The sequence below is a fragment of the Lampetra planeri genome, chromosome 31 (genome assembly GCF_965212315.1).
Source record: "Lampetra planeri chromosome 31, kcLamPlan1.2.h2, whole genome shotgun sequence".
NCBI classification, from domain to species: domain Eukaryota; kingdom Metazoa; phylum Chordata; class Hyperoartia; order Petromyzontiformes; family Petromyzontidae; genus Lampetra; species Lampetra planeri.
The window spans coordinates 8,078,970-8,102,551 of record NC_136137.1 but is presented as its reverse complement, the minus strand read 5'-3'; the positions used below and the strand labels follow the sequence as shown (position 1 = coordinate 8,102,551).

Here is a 23,582-nt window from a genome sequence, read left to right as displayed (position 1 = left end):
CGCTGGTAAATTCTCGGAATGTGAATAGGCTTAGCGTGTTTGTACAGTGACTAAAAGGTACCACGTATGATAATTGGTTTTTTACCCTTCTATCTGGCAACAAAACTGACACCTTTTTTACAAGGAGTCATGTTTGCGTCATCTGGTCCAACCCATGTAAGACTAGGCTCTAAGGAAAGCTGTCTCGGGTGTGGATCAATCAACTTCAAGGACAGTGCACATTATCAGAGTTATGTTTTTTGTTTGCATTATGACTGCAGGTATTGTGGTCTATGCAAAACATGACTCCTTGTAAAAAAAAAAGGTGTCAGTTTTGTTGCCAGATAGAAGGGTAAAAAAACAATTATCATATTTTTTACTGGCAAATGAGGTTCCAATGGTGTAAATGAGGTACCACGTAGTTTTATTCCACCGTTGTGCTGCACATCTCTCCGACGCCGCGTGTCGTTCGGCACGATGTCCGACGTTTCGCTCCCGAAAAAATACAGGAATCCCGACACTCAGTTTGGTTCCTCAAGACAGCTGCCAGCAGCGGGGAGCGAACCGTCGGACAAATCGCGCCGAACGAAAACGCGGAGGCCAACCCAAAAAGAGCCGCGTCCAAAAGTTAAAGGCACGTGGTCCACGAAGCTATGAATGAGCCTTCCAAGTCAACATGGAGCACGATAATTTACTCGATGTAAGTTGTGCATTAGGGCGTATTTTATTTGAGAGTTGTCCTGTGTTCCAAAATTTCTGACTACGTTTTTTCTTGTACAATTCCCCTGGAACGTGACGCTGGGGGGAGGGGGGGGAGCAGGTGGCTTGGAGGGAAATTGAAGCCTCGTCTCAGCGCGAACCTCAGTCCACTATGCACCCTTTATGCGCGCTATGCGATTTAATGTTTGTCTCCAAACGTCAAGTCGAGAAACTCGAGCGGAATTTCATTTTGATGCCGGCAAAATCCAGCGTGAACTCACGCCACTGAAAAGTTGTTGCAAATATTGCAAATAAACACCAGACGTTACACTTACACGGAGCCATCAATTTCACCCGTAAACTTGTGACTCAACGAGACGGATTACATGGCATTTAAAAACGTAATAAATGTCTGGAAATTTGGATTCAGTCGGACACTTTTCTGCAGTGTTATTTTCAGAAAAAAACTCAGAAATGAATTGGCTTTTCTATACAAATAGAATTCATGGGCATACATATTTTTTTATTAATGAATCAGAAATGGCTCATCTCCCCTACTTTCGCAGCAATTATGATCACGAAATGTACAAATCAATGGCAATTGTGTGAGCAAGTCTGTACAAATGAGATACAATTTTTCATGATGAGTAATATTCAATTCTTGATACAAGCTGCAAAATTTTACTCAATCACCGTGCTCTTTATAATCACTGTGGTTTATGTCCTCTGTCGTTGTGAATTAAATTACAGAGACAACATTTTTTTGTGACGAACAATAACACATTTGTTTTTGATAGAGCGCCCTTCGTGCGTCTCACACGTGATGAGCGACTTCCATTGCGTGAGTCATCACAACATATTTTAACGGGGACCCCCATTGTCAGCTGTCATGCAGGGCACAAGGCGACCCGGCATCTGGTCTGCCAGTAAGGGGCGATGATTGTTGAATGAAAGTGGGCTGTAATGTTTCGAATTTGGCAAAATTGGGTCGTGATGCCAGGACACAATAGCCTGCTCGTTTCGAACGACGTCGTTTCCAACGACCTCACGGCATCTCTAACGCCCACCAAGCAGATGGAGCGTATCTTATGATTGACACACACACGTTAATAACCAGGGCGGCCCACCGGTTTCGAACCTCTGCAACAAGCGGCGAACGCACTCCTCTTGGGCCAGGGCATGGTCCCATGGGTGCGCGCCACAACAATATGACTTGGAGGTGGCCGGATAGTTGAAAGGTCAAATGTATGTATGTTGAACTTCTTTCGCACCATACGTAGCCAACCGTGCTAATTGGAGGTGCGATTAGCACACACTGAGCCAGCACTGGTACCATCCCTGGGTTTGAATCCAGGATTCACCCAGCCATGATTGAAACCGTGTTCCTAAGAGTAGTCAGTTCATGGTCTCAGCTCAGTCATGAATTACTTAATATAATTTCCATTGTGATTAATATATTTTTTTATTAATTTGGCAAAAAAATTCGAGTTATGTGGATAAAAGAGTTGGTCCATGCCCTGTTACCATAGTCTCTATAGCGAGGTGCGTGACAAAATTCAGCACCTGTCGTATGGATAAGATGTTACTTGTAGGGATCTCAGAAATAGTTATTTGATGTCACCTTCGATGGGGCATTCTCAAACACGGGGTGATTCACTGCTTTGTGAGGTTTTACAAGAAAGACATGATGCCAGGCATCAACGTTGGAATAAAATAGAGGGTGGGGGTGGGGTGGGTTGGGCAGAGGAAAATTACGAAGAAAAAAAATCTTATAACTCCAATTACCAGTTGCATAGAAAATTCTGAGCCACGCTTAGAAAACTATATGTCACAATCCTCAAGTAAATATAGAATTGGTTCTGATATGCTTTAAATAGGATGACTCACACACATGGAACGCAATGATGTTACATCTGCATTACATTGATAATTCCTCCCATTTCAATCAATTTGCTTCACGGATTTAAATATTAATTGGCATGGCAATGATGAGTAAATTATTTTTAACTAAATATAACAAGCGACTGTATTATAAAATTATAATAGTAAAAATAATAAACGTACAGCTCTTTGTTAATTCAATGCAGGATAAAGGCCTTCCCTACGTCATTGGGGTTGTTTGACCATACTTCACCCTGCTGGTCACTGGGACCTGCTCCGGATCTCGCCACGAGGGTTGCTACCTCTGATGTTTATAAACCCAGGATATATAATGCGAATTATAATGATAAGAATCATAATGATGCTGTTATTAGCTCACAATACCGGGAGAGCGGAGATGCAAATGAGTTGCCTTGAGCCGTGTATTATTTTTATTGGTATATCTCTCCAGTGATGTGTTTGCCTTTCTTGCACTTTGCACTGTTATTGTGTTTCGTATTGTTTTTTTTGGTCGTTGTAACGTTATTACCCACCCCTACTGGACACCTGTAAAAAACAAAAAGCTCTGTAGCTCATCGGATTCCTCCAGCATAAATAAAGATATTGATTCTGATTATTACGCAACTTGTGCCAATGAGGCATGATGTCCTCGTAGGAAGCCTGGCAAATGTCCCACGCCAGGGGCGACCTCAACAAGAGAGAACGATCCCCGTGAAAACCGGGACAGGTGGCAACCCGAGTGGGAATCTGGTCTGAGTCCAGCTTGCGACCCGGTTTTCTTCGCAGTTGTCATGGAGACGTGGGTTCTGTCTCGCAATTTACCCACCCTTCCCATCGATCCCTGGCCACATTCCTGAAACCAGGAGGGGGGTGGGGGGGTCAAAGCTGGGGGTGCCCATTGCCAAGCTGTCCGCCATAGATCTCGATTAAAAACATAAATCTCTTCTTGACAAAAGAAAGAATGAGATAAAAAGGCAAGGATGCAGAATGTGCACCTGCGCGCACGCAAGCAGAAGAAGGTGGCTCCTGGAATGCCAAGTGAGCGATTCTGTCATTTATTCCCCCAAAAAGAAAGAACTAAAAATGGCAAAAAAAATGTGCGCCTCATTTGTTTTGGCAATTGTTGTAGCAACACAGTGAAAAAGGTGAAAATCTACCGAGAAAATTTTAAATAAAAACAAAAAAGAAGAGATTAGGTTGGCAGCGTTGAATAAGCGGACATATAAAAAAAAACATGTTCTCAACGCAACACCTCCGCTACTCGTAATTAACGCTGCCCCAGAACAAAGAGATACGCGGCACACACTGCAGAATTCTCAGAGCAATAGCCGCTCTGCAGAGCGAATAGAAGGCCCGGGGAGATTGACCGACCGGATTCCGTTTTTTTCTTCTTCCAGAAGGCACCGGCACATTGTTAAGTGCAGTCTCCCAACATTCGCCAATCTCTCCGCACCGAGGAAGAGCTATTGCCTGCAGTGTTATCCTGCATGGATTAATCCCTCCGCTTGGCTTTACAGACTGCGGACGGGCCAGTTTGGTTTAGCGATTTCCTATTATGGCGGGCACATCAAGCGTGATAGAACGGTTGGGAAAGATGAACAATTATTGTCACGTTTATTCTTGGAGGTATCAAAGACAAAGATCCCCCATATAGCCTCAACGGACTGTTGGGGCAAGAGCTGTTAGCGAGTAGCATCAATGAAGGCTAGCACGGCACACGTGGAGGTGGGTGGGTGGCCAGCACCACGTCCGGTCGCCTATGTACCCCAAGTCGAGATGTATACACATCGCACCAGGTACTCATTTAAGGCTGAGTCAACATAGAGGAAGCCCAGGACCAGTTCAGATAATATAATTAATCGTCACCGGAGTTCGCTGTGCAGTGCACAAACCACTGCACTACCGCTCTCCATCATCATCATCAACACGATCTAACGCCTTTGTCTAAAAGGCAAATGGCACACGCAGAAACAAATCAGCTTTTTACGAATGGGTATGATGGGGATAATGAGGGTGTGTGTGTGTGGGGGGGGGGGGTGTAGGGATCAGTAGTTATTGTTTGGTGTGTGGGGGGGGGGCTCACCATACCAACAAGGGTAAGAACCACGACCCGATACGGACGTGTCCAGTACCTCCCCCCCCCGTCCTCCTCATCATCCACCCCGCTTGAGAGTCGGAAACGCGAGTGGGAGTCGAAACCAAAAGGCAGACGAGACGTCGCCTTTACACACCCCTCTCTCGGCTATGTCCTACACACCCCAGCATCCGCACAGCCTTCTCAAAGTGCAAACTTTCGGCAGCATTGTTTCAAGACAAGCAAGCTCCGGACCGGCTTCCACGCGCAGTTTCTCATCAGCAGAGCGAGGCTTGCTTTGAATCGATGCTGGCAAACCGTCGATCTTTCCCTCCCCTTACGCTATGGGGGGTCCCAGTTCGCAGCAAAATGATATCGTTCCTGGCTCTGAGTTATTAACGGTAGTCGAGGTATGTATGTTGAACTTCTTTCACACCATACGTAGCCAACCGTGCTAATCATAGGTGCGGGGGGAAGCTACAACAACCTAAACACCGAAATCAGTCCTGAAGAATTTAGTTTTATAACCTTGAAATTTAATTTCGATTTAAAGCTTTCGTGACTGCAGGGATTCTGAATGATTGAGACTCTGTCTTCTCGACAGACCTGTTCTCCACCTGAGGACGGCTGCTTGCGTTGTGGCCGAAACGTCGTGAGAATTATTTTATAGGTTTATTTTTATTATTTTATTATTTCCATTCTATGTGACTTTACCGAAAGAACCAAGAAGAACCTAGAAATTCGTTTTCAATCTCGCCACCATCGGACGAGGTGACACCGTCGCTCACCTGTACAGGTGCCGTTGCAGGGGCGACTCCTCGGTGCTCATGAAGTACCTGCGTGCGAGCAGCAGCGGGGAGACAAACACGGCAGGGATGAGTGGTGCAGCCGTGCGGAAGAGGCTCAGCGCTCACGCCGCAATCGATCCGACTGCAGTCAATGATTTTCCTCGCAATTGCCGCGTGCAGAGCAATCAGTTTCGTCATAATCATCCCCAGCGGCAGTTGCCTGTCTCAGGCCACACACACCACGCCGCCGCCAGCGGCTACCCTCCGTCTCGCCGATGAGCATGGAACGGATTTCACCCCTCGGTCACCCTTTTGGACGCGTGTCATTCACTTGGCTCCCCCATTGGCCATGGTCGATCGTCCGCGTGACAGCATCCGTCGTTTCTAGTCGGTAGCCGGCCACACCAGGGTGTTGCAGTCGAGCGCAGCCCGTCCTATGCAGGTGGTTAATCATCGTGTCGGCTCTCACGAACCCCAACCCCCCCCCCCCACCGCTCCCCACACCAACGCTGATCACACCACCTCTGCTCTACCCTCCATCACCAATCAGCAGTCGCGGGTGTTTGTCCGAGGTCAAAGGCTGCAAGTAGAACAAACGAAACACGAAACTGCTTTTTGCGTTCGGTTTGTTGTCCTTCCCAAGCACCTCCCATTAGCGCAGGTTGGCTACGTACGGTGGAAAAGAAGTTCGACATACATACACACAGAGGCAATTCCTCAATACCATAGGTCCCTCACTTCTTAAGGTCCTTGCTTCTGTACAAACGAGGCCAGTAAAGTGACTGCACTTTCCAACACAACGTGGCTCTTTATAAGCGAGCGTCTAAACGGGACCGCGTCTCAAGACGCTGCACGGAAACATCGGGTGTGTTCATTGTGTAGACGGAGGCAATCAGTTAGACGCAGGAGGAAACACGGAGAGCATTGGGCCTGGACTTACACCGGGGCAGGGAGTCGGCAGTACGGACAGCTGGGGGAAGGAAGCTCAAGACGTTGGGGACAGCAGAGGAGGACGAGTAGACCTCGGTTGCAGAGGGATATTCTCCAGATTCTTACAACGACGTTGTTTGTTGTGCATGCACCACAATGCCAATCGCAGACGGAGGGTTTGTGGTGTTAGTGCGGGGGGGGGGGGTGTTATCGTGGCTGCAGAGCACATGCCAGAGGTCGCAACCGGGTACCCGATACCCGTACCCTACCCGATACCCGTACCCTACCAGATACCCGTACCCTACCAGATACCCGTACCCTACCAGATACCCGTACCCTACCAGATACCCGTACCCTACCAGATACCCGTACCCTACCGGATACCCGTACCCTACCCGATACCCGTACCCTACCAGATACCCGTACCCTACCCGATACCCGTACCCTACCCGATACCCGGCTACCCGTACCCTCCGGGTACCGTTTGCGACCCTGGTGCGGCCGGGTACGGGTACGGGTAGAACGTGAATCACTGGTGAGTAACTGTTTGTCACTCATTTCCCAACGTCTTGTCTCTTCTCACAATTCAAGTTCCTAGAATCTACCCACCCGCGCCTGCAACATGGCTTCATCTCAGAGGTCGCAATCAGGTACCCGATACCCGTACCCTACCCGATACCCGGCCGGGTACGGGTAGAGTACGGGTACGGCCGGGTACGGGTACCCGTTTGCGACCCTGGTGCGGCTGGGTACGTGTACGGGTAAGGAATCAAAACCCGTTTGCGACCTCTGGCACAGGCCCAAAGGTCCAAACATGCCAAGTGGTCAGCGACAAACATGTCGATTGGAAGTGTAATAGATAAACAGTCGATGCGTTTCTTGGCTTATTCATAAGAGCTTGGCAAAGAGAGATGGCGGGAGGCAATTATGGAATTGCAAAGTCGAGCAGTGCGATGGAAGAAAAAGACCTGCAGTGTGGCGAGTGAGTGTGCAAGCAGGTGAGTGAGACGGCGAGTGGGCGAGTGAGAGGGTGAGTGGGCGAGTGAGAGGGTGAGTGGGTGAACAATGTGGATGAGACTAAACAATCAGTCTGGTAGAGTCCTCAACATTGGAAGGAGGAATCAGTGAGTGAAGTTCACGGGAACAGCGAGTCAATGAGTGGGTAAGTGAGTGAATGAGTGGGAGAGTGGGCGAGTGAGTGAGTGGGTGAGTGAGTGGGTGAGTAAGTGGGTGAGTGAGTGGGTGAATGGGTGAGTGAGTGAGTTGGTTAATAAGTGGATGAGTGAGTGAGTGAGTGGGTGAGTCAGTGGGTGAGTAAGTGGATAAATGTGTGCGTGAGTGAGTGGGTGAGTGATTGAGTGAGTGGGTGAATGAGTGGGTGAGTGAGTGGGTGAATGAGTGGGTGAGTTAGTGGGTGGGTGAGTGGGTGAGTATGTTGTTTTAGTCTGCGGTATGCTGGTTGAACACAGTAAGAATGCTGTTTGTATGTAGCAGGAGCAGTGTGTGTGGTGGCAGGGCAGGGTTGGATACTGACACTCTCTGTAGCTGCTCATCATACGCCACGATCTCCGTGACCTCCCAGTCCCCAGAAGTGAGATAGCGCACGTCCTGGCCTCCTCGCTCCTGTGTACCACATCACCACCAAATTACCACCGAATCACCGCAAAACCATGATGACATCACCACCAAATGACGACCAAATCACCACATCACCACCAAATCATCACCAGATCACCGCAAAATCGACACTGCAAAACCACGATGACATCACCACAAAATGACGACCAAATCACCACATCACCACCAAATCCCCACCGAATCACCGAAAAACGACACCGCAAAACCACAATGACATCACCACCAAATCACGACCAAATCACCACATCACCTCCAAATCGCCACCACATCACAGTCACAGATTTCACCATAGCATCACCATGCACAATTCAGGCAACTGCGCAATAACCCCCAGCTGTTACCGCGACGTGATCTTTACCACGAGGAGTTACATCTCTAAACACAACCCATCACAACATCCATGTGAACATGGGCCACGGCCAGTGGTGCAGTGTAGTTGGCACGGGCGCGTGATGATGGCGGTCGTCGTGATCTGTGATTGCTGCACGACGGTTGTCCACGTCAGTCGCGCGCGGTTGTTGTGGCTGTGGGCGTGACGGTGCTGGTGGTGGTGGCGGTGTTGGTGGTGGTGGTGGTGGCGGTGGTGGCAGTGTTGGTGGTGGTGGCGGTGGTGGCGGTGGTGGTGGTGGTGGCGGTGGTGGCAGTGTTGGTGGTGGCGGTGGTGGCGGTGTTGGTGGTGGTGGCGGTGTTGGTGGTGGTGGCGGTGGTGGCAGTGTTGGTGGTGGTGGCGGTGGTGGCGGTGTTGGTGGTGGTGGCGGTGGCCGTGGTGGTGGTGGCGGTGTTGGTGGCGGTGGTGGTGGTGGCGGTGCTGGTGCTGGTGGTGGTGCTGGTGGTGGTGGTGGCGGTGTTGGTGGCGGTGCTGGTGGTGGTAGCGGTGGTGGCGGTGTTGGTGGTGGTGGTGGCGGTGCTGGTGGTGGTGGCGGTGTTGGTGGTGGTGGCGGTGGTGGTGCTGGTGGTGGCGGTGTTGGTGGTGGTGGCGGTGGTGGCGGTGTTGGTGGTGGTGGCGGTGGTGGCGGTGTTGGTGGTGGTGGCGGTGGTAGCGGTGGTGGCGGTGTTGGTGGTGGCGGTGGTGTTGGTGGCGGTGGTGGTGGTGTTGGTGGTGGTGGTGCCCGTGGTGGTGGTGGCGGTGTTGGTGGCGGTGGTGGTGGTGGCGGTGGTGGCGGTGCTGGTGGTGGTGGCGGTGCTGGTGCTGGTGGTGGTGCTGGTGGTGGTGGTGGCGGTGTTGGTGGCGGTGCTGGTGGTGGTGGCGGTGGTGGCGGTGTTGGTGGTGGTGGTGGCGGTGTTGGTGGTGGTGGCGGTGTTGGTGGTGGTGGCGGTGGTGGTGGTGGTGTTGGTGGTGGTGGCGGTGGTGGCGGTGTTGGTGGTGGTGGCGGTGGTAGCGGTGGTGGCAGTGTTGGTGGTGGTGGCAGTGGTGGCGGTGGTGGCGGTGTTGGTGGTGGTGGCGGTGTTGGTGGTGGCGGTGGTGGCGGTGTTGGTGGTGGTGGCGGTGGTGGTGCTGGTGTTGGTGGTGCTGGTGGTGGTGGTGTTGGTGGTGGTGGCGGTGGCGGTGGTGGTGGTGGTGTTGGTGTTGGTGGTGTTGGTGTTTCCGCGTCGCCGCACCTGCGTGGTGAACATGGCGAGGTGGTAGAAGTCTCCACGGCCTCCCTGCTTCACCGGCAGCGGCAGGAAAAACCGCGTTCCCTCTGCCGAGAAGAGCGGCTTCTCACCCTATGGACAGCGCGGACAAAGACAAAGGTCGCCCGCATAGCCTTAGCGCAACTATTGTGGCAAGTGCCTGCTAGCAAGCACCTGTGAAGGCCCACACGAGGAGGTGGGTGGCCAACACCACGGCCCGGCCGCCTTTGTTCCGGGAAGGGAGTTTCATAACATTTGTGTGGCGATCCGTCAACCCTCGGTGGATTACAGGCAGCCTCGTGTGGCAGCGTAGCCACCACCACCACCACCCAGTGCGCCATGAAATATGGAACGCACGGCCCTGCTGGCTTGTGACATGACAGCTGACGGAGGGTCAAGGCTCAGCAGCCTACAGCAGCCCGGTGCTACAACGGCAATCCCAACAACGACAACAACGATGCCGATCGGCCAAAACCTCTTCCCCAGTTCCCTGCCCTGGGGCCAAGTTTCTTGGTTACCATTCCCTCCGTCCTTTCACACGTCGCACCCCGCTCCATGTCCTCGTCAACACGCAGCCCCCGGGGCGCACTTTTCTCTCTTACTTCCTCCCGTCAGGCCCTTCGTCGTCATCGTCAGACGTTTATGTCCACTGCTGGACGAAGGCCTTCCCAACAACATCGCCACCACCTCGCGGTACCGCCGTGCCCGTGAGCCGTCTTGCACCCGCGTGTGAACTCGTCTCATTGCTCCATCTCCCGAGGGAGTTGTCCTCTCCCGGCGTAGGTCATTCCTGTGGCTGGCATGCTGTGAGCAGTCTTGTCCATCAGCCACTATCCCCTCTAGCGATGTTTCATTCCCAAGCCCACTTACATTTCTTAACCGTCTGCACAAGATTTTTTAAAATAAATTCAGATGTTTTTCTTCTCTGATGCATGCTTTTTTTCTTCTTCTGTCTCTCAACGTAAATTCCAGGCACGCATCTCTCCAGAACTTTTTTTTCAACGCACTCCTAAGCCCTTGTTTAATTTCATCCGCCGTTTGTCACAGGCCTGTCAACCGCCCGCTGGTAAATACCAAACACCAAAAATAACGTGGGATGGCCTCCGGTCCGTGTCGTTACAGTGTGAGACTTCACGACCTAAAATTACAATTATCTTGATTGGTGCACTGCATAATTAACCCAGAAACCTGAATCATTAAAGTGGCAGCGAATGTCACTGGCAAATGACATCTAAACCAGACGTGGCGTCTCTGCTTCATCAATCCGCACTGGCCGGCATGGTGAAGAATGGACTAACAACCTTCCCACCCCTTATGAATATTGACATGAGGAGGCCTTCATCCAGCAGTGCATTGACGAAGAATTGTTCATTATAATAATAATATAACAGTAATTGGAGACTAGGCTGAGATCATGAACCCACTACATAGGACAAGCTGGTCTAATTAATTATGGGTGGCCCATCATATTTAGAAGCGAGCATCTCGGGAAGTGCCAACTCTGCGATCAGAATCAGCCACCGTGAGGCCCCTGGATCACCTTGCAGCGTCATCGTCGTTGTCGTACCTGTCCACACAGACCACCATCAAAAACTCACAATTTCAAATTACTGACGCCATAATGGGCACAAAATGTTACCAGCATGGTAGAAATGACACACGAGATGAAGGTGCAGCGCCAGCGCACGGTAACGTCTCATTGTACTGAAGACGAAATTGCCACCGAATTTTTGACAATTTACTTTTATAACCGCGGGGACGCCGGCACAGTGGAGTGAGGTGTGGGGTCTCGCACTCCACAGGTCGCCAATGCGACCCCACCTCAGGGCGCTGCAGTCGAAACCACGGCGCAGGTTCATGAGCAACCAGCCATCGCTTCAGTCCACCCGGCGGCGAAAATGGGTCAACACCGCAAGTTCAGTCGATTGGCAGGTCGCGTGCGGCGGGGTAAAGTGTGGGTATAGTTCCACCTCTCCCAAGACGTCTGCTCAGTCAGAATCAGTCTTGGTTTAGACTGGAGGAATCCGATGAGCTATGAAGCTCTTTTTTCGCCGATGTCCGGCAGGCCGAAGAAGCTTTTTAGAAGGGCCTCTCTGGAGCTGGCTCGAGTGGAGGAGGCCCTTCCACCAGCAATGGCATGAATAACTCTGGTTAACAAAAAAAAAAAAATTCTGGCCTGGACTTTTGCAGCTGTTTTAGACAAATTTCAGGGTGCTGATTCCAAATCTGATCTCAGATTTGCCCTATCACATCTCATTTTTATGCTATTGGCATACCCCATTTTCATTGATTTTACCCGAAATTAACTCTGTCACTTATGATTGTAAGTTGTCGCGAGTCAGTGACTGCTTTAGTGTTAAAATATGGTGCTGTATTTTTAGGATAGTGTGTTTTTAATGTAATTTTATGTAGATATCCACATTTATTTAATATTTTTCTTTTGCAGTTTTTCTTGAAAATGCAATATTTGATATCTGAAAAATCTGATGTGATAGACAAAAACTGATGCCAGATTTGGAATCAGCACCTCAAAATTACATTGAAACCGTTGGAATACCTTATGCCAGAAAAAGTGTGTTGACCAGTGTTATAAAGTGCACCTGCAACCTTGGACCGTGTTGCCGCAAGATGATGGATGTGCTCCTGTTGTCACGCGTGTACAGCGAGGTGCAACGTTCTGCCGATGTCTTTTATTTATTTAAATCGTGTGATCTCACGATGTTTCGCGAAAGGGGTTAACGGATTCAGACCTGGGGAGAAGTGACGGGGGTTCAAGGTTGCATGACTCTCAACGCAGCCCGTATTTGATTCATACAGACGAATCAAAAACATATTTAAGGTTAAAAAGAGAACAACAAATTAAATAATCTAGATTGAAAATATGCAGACTAATTAATTACCCACGAGGGCGCGGTGTGAGAAAAATATTGTAAAATGAATGGTTCAAATTGGAAATGCGTAGATGCGTGTGTGCGTGTATGTGTGTATGTATGTATGTATGCGTGGGGAGCGGTGGCGCAGCGGTTAGCGTGATGCGTTAAACACCCGGATATCCGAGTTTGATTCCTGCTCACGGCCAACACCAGTGACGATTATCTGAACAAGTCCTGGGCCTCTCCTAGGTCGACTCAGCCTCAATTGAGTACCTGGTGTGGTGTGTAAACATCGTCATTAGGCAAATAAAGGCGACCGGGCGTGGTGCTGGCCACACACCCCCTCGTGTGCCATTCCGGCCTTCATAGCTGTTACTCACGAACAGCATTTGCTCCAACAGTCTGTTAAGGCTATACAGAGGATATTTGTGTATGCAAGCCGGAATGAGTACCTGGTGCGGTGTGTAAACATCAGCACTGGGGAGACAAAGGTGGCCGGCCGTGGTTCTGGCCACACCACAGATAAGAGTTAATAGGTTTCCTGAATTGAGCATGGGCACGCTCACGCGTGCGCGCGTGCATGCGTGCGCGTGAGCGTGTGCCACCGTGCGTGAGCTCCGCCACACGTGAGCACACACACACACACACACGCGGCGCGCGCTCACCTCCGTGACGGCCGCCGCCACATCATTATTCCACACCCAACGGCACGAGCACGAGCCAGCGAAAATATTAATATAGCAAAGTGTGCACATTAAAAAGTGTTACAAAATTCCCTCCCCCCCCCCCTGCACACCCCAAACCGCCCATCCCCCAACCCACACCGGCATCAAAGGCCAGAAGTGGTGATTAATGCTAGGGACTCTCACAGGTGAATAAGAGCGATGATTGGGTGAGGGAGATGTATAGGCATGCAAGAAAGGTCGCCGAGTGTTTCATCTTAAATTCATCCAATTAGGTGACCGGGTAGCTCAGAGGGCCCGTGACGGGTGAACGTCGGGCAGCGCTGAACCGGAGGTTTGATTAAACTCGCATCCGGGAGCTGCAACGGCCGCGCCCGGAGATCGAATCGAACCGGCGACCTCTGGATCGCAGGTCCGGTGCGCTGTGAAGCACCACGCAGCGTCCCTTCCGCCCCGCGCGGCTCTGAACGTGAACGGGATGATTGGCACGGGAGGAAGCACGCGTCACGTGGTACGAACGAGCGCCACTAGCGGCTGGGAAGAGGTCGAGGCCCTCGGCGTCACCTTCCAAGGCTCTTCCCCACGACCCCCGCGATGCAGGGCTGCCACCGTCACGTGACACCGGCAAGGGAAGCGCTCGATTCACACTATGACATGCATGCGACGGAGACATTGCCGTGGTTGTAATCGTCGCTTTTCTGCATCCAACGCCGATGGGCAACCCTCGCCGGCAGCGCGCTGTGTGGTGTGGGACAGCCCGACACTGCTAACATTCTGACGAGCAACTTGAACGACGTGCATTGCGAAACTCAAGTCCAGATCCCCATTCTGCGATCGCGTTGGCGAAAAGAGTGTCAGGAATAAAGACCTCCTCATTCGAGACCCAAACATCATCGCACCTCCTGGCTTTGACATCCCTCCTCCTCCTCGAAGACACCAGTGATGGAACCAGGAATCGCATCAGGACATCACTAGGCCGATGCAGACATCTCCTTCATGAATGGTTAATACTTGTAGGAACCTCCTGGTTACACCAGCCCACAGGGGATTATTGTGTCCGTCGTGCAGGGAGGGGCTGGGTGGGGAGGGGCTGGGTGGGCTGGGTGGGGGGTGGGAGGGGTGGGGCTGGGTGGGGAGGGGCTGGTCACCCCGTGGTGCCCTTATAAAACTCAACGTTTAACCTACTCACGCCGGCTTGTGCCCGCCCTCACAGTTGGGCATATTTGTGGAATACACCACGCCGCCGTTGACCCTGGCCATTGACCGAGCAACCCAACGTTCCTACCAGCTCCCTCCGCAGGAATGTGTTTAAAGACACAGCCACAGTGCTGTGGCCGTGGCCATGCAAGCCACACGATGGGCCATATCGTAAACACACTGTATTCCCCGCTCCTTCAACGCAGGAGGAGGAAGAGCAAAACGACACAAACTCTCTCTTTCTCTCATGAAGCCTCCTCGCCGTGGCGAGCAGCAGACCTCGACATTGGCAATTCGTTTCCGAACACATTGACATTCACAAGAAGACAGTACCTTTCGGCTTGTGAAATGTTTAAAGGGGTTAATCTGGAGATTGTTTTAATGCTACTGGTTCATCAAGCGCCACGGACACTTTTGAGCCTGCAACATCTTGTGGATTGCTTGAGAAAATTCGAAATGTCCTCCAATAAACAAGCTGATATTGGACAATTTGTTTTTATTTTGCTGTGCTGGGGGAAATGAAGGCACAAGCGGCGTCATAATCGGCTGTGGGTTTTGCCTGGGAATGTGAAATTAGATTCACTTCCCAGTGGAGCAATGTAATGTGCATCATTTCCGCTGGATCCCAAAACACAAAGCAATACACTAACACACGTGAACACGTGCACGCGCACACGCGAACGCACACAGACACGCGTACGCGTACGTACGTACAGTACAACGTCGGGTGTTGGTGGCTAATACCAGGCTCCTCACTCTACCCGCGGGAGGGCATTGAGGTCGCCATCTCTTGCCTTGCTGGGGCGTGAGGGCATTATTGCAGGTGGGTTAATTTCCATCTGTATTCCGTCTGTACGGGGATTGAGTGTCATACCCCCCTCCCCCCCCCCCTTCGAATTCGTGGCTTGTCTCCAAGCACTTCGGTTTCCTCCCACGTCTATAAACGATCATTCCCGGATTTGGCCAAACATCGCGATATCGGGCCGCAGAGATTAGGGCAATTTTGACGAGAGTTCTGGCTGCCTTCCTAGCTTGCCTGTGGTCTTACACAACGTCTGAATGATTGCCTCTATGGCGCCCGCTACGTACCCAGTAACCCCAACGCAGTCATTGCCCTCAATGGCCCCACGAACGTAGCCGTCTCTTCCCGTGTATTATACGCGAGAGAGGCTGAGATTCACAAGACGCCCCGCTAAGTTCGAGTCAGCGTCCAAAACGCCTGTCAGCAAATTCATGATTTTAATATGAGGCAGGGCTTCTGTTCATACATTTATTTATGTGTGTGCGTAAACCTATTCCTTCAACATAATGAGTGAACGTCATGTGATTTTATCCACTTAAAAAAAAAACACACACAAACTGCTTTAAGTTGGAATTCACGGCTGAATGGGAGCGCTAATCGCCGAGTCGGCTGCCCAAGGTGCGATAAAGCCGAGGCCTCCGCTCGGCCGACGCACGCGGCAGCAAAGCCCGGCAAGCGCAGCCACCACATGGCGACCCAACCCGCCCAGCCCCACCACCCCCTGTGGGTTCAGCTTTCCCCGCAGCCCCTCCCCGCCGACTCACCCCCCCCCCCCTGCCAAAGGCTCAGCCACCCACGCCCCACACTTCACCGAGTTGCCCAATGTCGCTACAATATCATTGCAATGTATTATCATCATACACACAGGAGATGAGAACTGCGGCAGAGAGTGCAAGATAGACAAAAGGAGATCGTATCGCGGCCCATTTCTGTTCAGTGATTTTTTTTCTTAAATATTCGTACGTAGTTTGTTCAACATGGAATATGTTGAGCCCCCCCCCCCTCCGCCCTTGAACCTTTGTAATCCGCCCTCACCCCCTCTACCCCCACCTCCCAGCACTTCTAAATGACGACGATAACAGAGCCAGTAATGGGCCCCCACTTTGACCGGCCAACAATGACCAGCGCGGTTGAAGTGCGGTCAACCAAATCTCCCGACTGCCAGCGATTTATTTTTTCTTTGTTAAAGGAAGATGACCATTAATTTAAATGACGGAATAAACATTTACGTGCATCGCCGTAGTCCACAACTGTAGGAAATGCCGCGATAAATGTTGTATGAATAATTATGAACGAACCGACCAAAAAAATGTAAGTGCTGATCATTGTTCGGTAAATTATAAATTATCGCGATGTACTCTGGAACCCCTTGCATATGAACACTGCATCAGAAATGAGCTTTCGCTCGTTCCAGTAATTATTCATGAACGTGTGCTCGCAATTCTGGCCTATGTCAAGGTAAGGAGAGCGTGAGACTAAATCATATTGAGAATTGTTACCGTTAAGTGTGGGCTTATTAAATCCCCCGCTCCCCCCCCCCGCCTCGACACCCAGCCGTATGAATGGGTTCAGCGCGGTGAGCTTATCGGTTCCTTGCAAACGACAACCGCCGCACCAGCAATGTCCCTTGCCGCCAATTGAAGTTCCGATCCCCCTTCCAGGATCGCAACCGCTGCTGTCACCATCCTAGAATCCCGCACAGATCCGGAAGAACGGCCTGATAGCGAACAGTGCAGACTAAACACCTCATTTGAGACCCAAGCACTGCACCGGCGGTATGAACCACCAGCCGCATCAGGACCATCTACAGCAGGCCGTGGCGCACATCTCCCGCACGAACGGAACGTTCAAGACAAGCCACAGCGATGTGACCGTGGCCATGACACTCAGATAAAGTCACGTAGAAGGGAAGTAATAAAATAATAAAAATAAAACATAATAAAATGAAATAATTCTCACGACGTTTCGGCTACAACGCAAGCAGCCGTCTTCACCTGAAGACGGCTACGTCACTTTACCGAAAGAACCAAGAAGATTAATCCCTGCAGTCACGAAATCTTTAAATCGAAATATGACACTCAGACTTATGGACTACTATCTTTACTACCCGGCTTCGCCCGGGACTTGGATTAACCACGCCCGGCCGCCTTTGTCTCCAACAGTGGCGATGTTCACACACCACACCAGTTACTCGTTTGAGGCTGAGTCGACCTAGGGGAGACCCAGGACCGGTTGCAATAATCTTCACCGGTGGTGGCCGTGAGCGGGAATCGAACTCGGGTCGCCGGGTTCGTAGCGCAGCGTAGCGCTAACCACGACACTACAATGCGTTATGCTTCCACATGCGCGGGTCACGTGACAGATGTGACGTCACAGCTCACTTGCTGTGCAAAAAAATCTACGCATTATTGATCTCCCCCCCCAAAAAAAAACAAAAGTGTATTTTAATAATTTGTGCATGGTGTACAGTCTGGAAAGTACCCACATGGCAAATTTCCAGTTTGTTGCATGTCGGGAAGCACGCTAAACATTTTGAACAGACACACATATTCACATCTTTGCCTTTTATATATGGAGACTAGCATAAGTACCCGGCGTTGCCCGGGTGAAAAATATATTTCTTAATAACCTTACATATATACACAGATGGGCTGCTACCCCTGCCCCCCCCCCCAGGCACTATCTCCTCGGCCGCTGTGCAGTAATATGTACGGCCTATAGTGTGGTGGGGTGTCGAGGCCTAGTACCGTGCAGAGCCTCCAGCCTCGCCTAGATTGCCCACCCGGCTGGGGCTGGGTACCGGGGCCGTTACCCCCCCCCCCCCCCCGCGCTACAATAATACTGTCTAATCGCTATTATTTTATAATCTACCGACCCTATAATAGTAATTGCACACATTGTGGTGGGGGGGGAGTGAAGAGGACGTGAAACTTTGATGAATTTACCTCAGAGTCGCGTGTTAATGCGTGCGTATATTTTTAACGGGAATTAAAAATGGCGTCCACCCCGCAGCGAATGCGTCGCTACCCGTTGCCAGGGGCAACCGCCATCCAATGAAACTGCGTATGGTCGGGCGACACACAGACAGACAGACAGATTTGCGATTTTATATATATAGACTAGCATAAGTACCCGGCGTTGCCCGGGTGAAAAATATATTTCTTAATAACCTTACATATATACACAGATGGGCTGCTACCCCTGCCCCCCCCACCCAGCCACGATCTCCTGGGCCGCTGTGCAGTAATATGTACGGCCTATAGTGTGGTGGGGTGTCGAGGCCTAGTACCGTGCAGAGCCTCCGGCCTCGCCTAAATTGCCCACTCGGCTGAGGCTGGGTACAGGGGCCGTTACCCCCCCCCCCCCCGCGCTACAATAATACTGTCTAATCGCTATAATTTTATAATCTACCGACCCTATAATAGTAATTGCACACATTGTGGTGGGGGGGGAGTGAAGAGGACGTGAAACTTTGATGAATTTACCTCAGAGTCGCGTGTTAATGCGTGCGCATATTTTTTACGGGAATTAAAAATGGCGTCCACCCCGCAGCGAATGCGTCGCTACCCGTTGCCAGGGGCAACCGCCGTCCAATGAAACTGCGTATGGTCCGGCGACACACAGACAAACAGACACACACACAGACAGACAGACACACACACAGACAGACAGACGGACAGACAGACAGATTTGCGATTTTATATATATAGATGTAGTAAACCACTGCGGTCTGTAATCCAGCACTGCAGAGGAGGTCGGCGAGGGTTGGTGGATCACCGCACAAAAGTAAAAACTCCCTTCCCGCGGGCGGGTCGTTGAGTCGCCAACCCCCTGGCTTGCCAGCCGTACGGGGGACAGGGTGCGCGTGGGTTGCTCCAGGTGCTCCGATTTCCTCCTCTCATTAAGTGGACGAGACCACCTTGACGGAGAGAGAACCGCAGAGCCTTAGGCGGAGTTTGGCACCGGATCGCTGCTTCCCCCCCCCCCACGCCCCCCCACCCCCCACTTGTCTGTGGTTCCCTCTCGTCCCCCCCCCCTCTCTCGGTTTTGCGAGAGCGAGCGGATACCATGATGCGCATTACAAGTTGCCGTTATTGTTACGACTGAGCTGTGTACAAGAGAGCTCACAATGCGTGAGAATTGGGTGCTCGTGATAACCCGAGGTTAAATGTGCTCGCAGCGTAAACAAAATAAGCGAGGATTAAAACAAAATATATAAAATCGTGGTTGTGATTTGCAACAATTTGCCGGGAGGAGGAATCATTTCACCCGTTCTACTTAACGCATTCTTAATTACACGGCAATAATACCAAAACGTACTGAAACGTGATGAATTTATGCAGCGGCACCTGACAATCCTCGAGAGTAAATGAGTTGATCAACCCAATTTACTTCTTAATTATTTTCCCCGACTAATTGCTCGCCTATTTATTTATTTGGTCGAATTTCGCCATAAAAGGGCAACGCAATTACGGATCGCGCGCACGCACGCGCGCAGGGAGCCCAGAGAGTGGTGGGTGGGTGGGGGGGTAACGGGATGATGGATTACGGGGCGCAGCTTTGCAAAACACGCGTGGTGGCGGAATCCCGATGAGTTGGGATTGCCAGGGAGGGGTTGATGGACCGTAGAAAGACCGTCGTGGGCATGAGACGCTGACCTGCGAGAACAAACGCCGCTACCCCCCCCCCCGCTCGTGCAGAGAGCGGTACAGCAAGTAGAGGGCTGGCCTCGATGTTGTGACACCGGCCAGGCTGGCTCAGGCCGCTGAGCGAGCAGAATCGCAAACAGGAGGTTTGCGAGGTTCAACTACTCCTGGTTTGGGGAGATTTGACTCGAACTATATCCATCGTTCTCTCAGGGTCGATGCAATTAGTACTACTATGTGGGGTTGACAGTGATTGTAGAGCTAACAGTCGATGTCCTGTGGAAACAACTCGTCCCCGCCATAGGAATGTGGAATTTCCACCACTGGATCCGGGCTGTAAACGAGAGATGAGCTGAATTTGAGCGGCAAATCGCTTCTGACTATTGACTAAACAGTTTATTTATTACTGTATCCACCAAACACCACGTCGCACATTCAGTCTGAGCATGTATTTTTTTTGTTATGAAAGACATTTGCTTAGAATAGACTTGGTGCCAACGCGCGTGGAGAGGCGCCCCGAGCCTTGCTCTTCACAAGCAGACGACGATTCGTCCAACGGTGGCCAAAACATTCCCAGCTGCCTGCATCTCAATTGCAATACGATGCATTCTCAGGCGAACAAACCCTCCACAGGTTAAGAGAAAATGTATCTCTCATTGAGCTCTCAAAGGGTTCAAAAGTGCAAGCTTTAAGGGATCCTTCCTCGATGTACAATTATAATTTATTTCTCAGGCCTACTTTACTGCTGAACCTCAGATTAAAGTCAAGACTGGTCCAGCGTTTTCTGCTAAAATAAATGCTGGCTGAAAAACAATAGTACATCAATTATCAACAAAAACGGTTCATAGGTTGATGAACGATGTGGTTTTCAGGGTTGCACTGCATGCTCCGTCGGCACAGTGTCCGACGTTTTGCTCCACATGCTGGGCGCTTCCTCACGAACTGAATTCAGCACGAGGAAGATGAATGGGTGAGAGTCTAAGCAGGTGAGAGGCTGAACCAGACGAGAACCTGAACCAGGTGACGGCCTGAACCAGGTGACGGCCTGAACCAGGTGAGGGCGCGAACCAGGTGAGCCTGAATGTGTGCGTCTAAACCGGTGAAGTCCTGCATGTGTGATAGTATAAACAGGTGAGCACCTGAACCAGGTGAGAGCCTGGACGAGTGACCCAGCGTTTTTCCCTGTTGCCCCCAGACTATGGATCGCGCTTACACGATATATCAGGCTTCTCGGAGTCTGTGGACATTTTAACATGGGTTGTAAAACCTATTTATACGCTTCCGCTTGTTAAACCTTCAGTCCTTTCAGTAAATTGATTAAAATGTATTTAAATCAAAATTATGTCTATGCTGTGTGTCTGCTGCCGCTATGACCTGTACAGCGCTGTGAGATCCTTGATGAAAAGCCGCTACGTAAATGGCATTATAATTATTGTTGTTGTTGATGATGATGATGATGCTTTGACGGTTTGCGAATGTGCCGTGGGTGAGAGTCCCAACACGGCTGCTGCCGGTCGATAGGGCCACGGGGAGAGGGGAACTCCTCTCGGCCGAGACGGGGCTCCCGCTAGGGACGCCGCCTCATCTCACGCAACGGCCTACAAAGCTCCCGCGTTCAATCATCGCTCCAGCGAGTGCCCCCACGTACTCCTCTCGCCTCCTCTTCTCGCTCTCGCTGCTGCTGCATCGACGAGATGCCGTTACATTCACAGATTTTTTTTTATAATAAAAAAAACATTCGCGGTGATGTTGTTATTCAAATAAAACCGACGTGCGACCGCGTAACGGGCGTCTCCGTCTGAGCGCGGGCGGATGGAACCGGCAACGACGTCGCTTCCTGAGCTTCCCTCGCAAACGAAAGCGTCGTGCTCGAGTGTGCAGGCGGTGTGACTGCACGGGGTGCCCATGGGCCGGGGACATTGGACAGGGCGCCCCTCCCCCCAGCAGCCCCTCCCCCCAGCCCCCCCTCACCCCAGCAGCCCCTCCCCCCAGCCCCCCCCTCCCCCCAGCAGCCCCTCCCCCCAGCCCCCCTTCACCCCCCGCCCCCCTCACCCCCCGCCCCCCTCACCCCCCGCCCCACGGGTTGTCGCACTGCGCTGTGAACTGGGCTAGCCGAGTTCGGTTCCCAGCGAGGGTTAACTTCAGCGGTGAGTGGGTATCTCAAACCCATCCTGGACCCCCCCCCCCGTCCAGCTGCCCATATAATATGTGTATATACATATAGATGAGGAAAGGCTTTAACCCACATGTTTTTTGGACTTGAATATTAAGAAGTTATGAAGGGAGGGGGGGGGTGGTGGCTGGGGGTGCTCAGCGTGGAGCCGAGGACTGTGACGAAATTATCGCACGCCGGCAAACATGACGTACCACGTGACCCCCCCCCACCATCTCATCCCAACCTCACCACCCCCGGAACGTCCGGTCGATTTCCACGGTGGTGCTGCTGCTGCCGCGTGAGCGGCGCGCGTTCCACCTTTAACGCGCGCGCGCACCCCCCCCCCTCCTTCCCCCCCCCCCACCCCAAAACCGCCCCCCGCGAGAGTCGAGAAATGCGCGCGGTTAATCCGCCGCGCGCGCCGGAAACGGCAGCCCCGCTCACGCTTTTCGGCTTTTCATAGCGGAGGCGAGTTTCGGCTGCGACGCATGGCCACACGGCTACGCGGCAAATAAAAAAAGGAAAATCTATAAAACAAAAAATATATAAGGGGGCCCACGGGGGAGGCGGTAAGGGAGAGTGTCAAGGGCACAGGGCCCCGGGAGTTAATGCGATTTTGAAAAAAATGAATACTTAACGGTTCACTTTGGCTTCGCAAAGTTGAGCTGTGACACGTGCATGTATGATATCCTCGCTGCGGTGAATTCAGATTCATTATTGTCACTTTAACTCCGGAGCAAAGAGCGGAATTCATTCTATTTATTGGCACCGATTCAGTTGAAGGTGTCTTTTTTCTGCCTGCATTATGCTGTCGTTCATCTCGCAGGAGGCGTTTGCTTTTCTGCTTCTAACTCGAGACTGGAAGTCATCGCAAGGGTGAACAATCGACCAAACACACGATAGTGGCACCCTGGGCATTCACAGCTCTACCATCGCAGCACTACCAGTGAGGCGACGTCACTCGCTACAGGGTAGTGAGACCCTGGGCAATCAAGCTCTACCATCACAACATTCATGGGGAATTAAAATGAAATGTGGACAACTTTGGCATAATTCCTGAAGGCGTGAAAAGTGATCAAAATGTTCAGATCTATCTTTTCAATCAATGACTGGGATGTTTTTTTTTTAAATAAATGTATGAACCTGTTTTCCATTGTGTTAATATATTCACCAATTTAAGGAAGCACAGAAAGTAGGTTATACTTACAGGACAACTGTATGTCTGTGACAATTGATATGGGCACCTCCACTCATTTCTGTTCGTAGCAATCGTGTGTGTACGTATGCCAACCGGGCTAATCGTTACTAAGGTCTCTATTTCCTCGAGGTTTCAGCAACACGTCGCATGTACACGGGCAGTCGTCATTGATTCTGGCCATGAGGGTGGCCGGCAGATCTATCGAGTACAGGAGGTTCGCAGACATTCGAAACGAACGCGTTGCCATCGCTGCGGAGCCCCCTACCAGGCACGTCTTCAATCGTAAGGGGCCGTCCATAAATGACGTCATGCGATTTTGGACCATTTTTGACCCCCCCCCACTCTCGTCACACGGCGTCACAAAAAGTCAGACCCCCCCCCCTAAAATAAGACGTCACAAAGCTCTCCCCCCCCCCCCCCAAAAA

The 23,582-nt window shown here is 51.3% G+C and overlaps 1 protein-coding gene across 1 annotated transcript in view; it reads right to left on the bottom strand.

Annotated features, from left to right (window-relative positions):
* LOC144729021 (inactive dipeptidyl peptidase 10-like) overlaps window positions 1-23,582 on the bottom strand; it is a 378,451-nt gene that overhangs the window by 32,393 nt on the left and 322,476 nt on the right. Inside the window, exons 12-14 of the mRNA XM_078608853.1 lie at window positions 9,589-9,696; window positions 7,886-7,974; window positions 5,422-5,469 (exon numbers count right to left, since the gene is read on the bottom strand). Coding sequence (XP_078464979.1) covers window positions 5,422-5,469; window positions 7,886-7,974; window positions 9,589-9,696 — 245 coding nt within the window. The remainder of the gene's footprint in view (window positions 1-5,421; window positions 5,470-7,885; window positions 7,975-9,588; window positions 9,697-23,582) is intronic.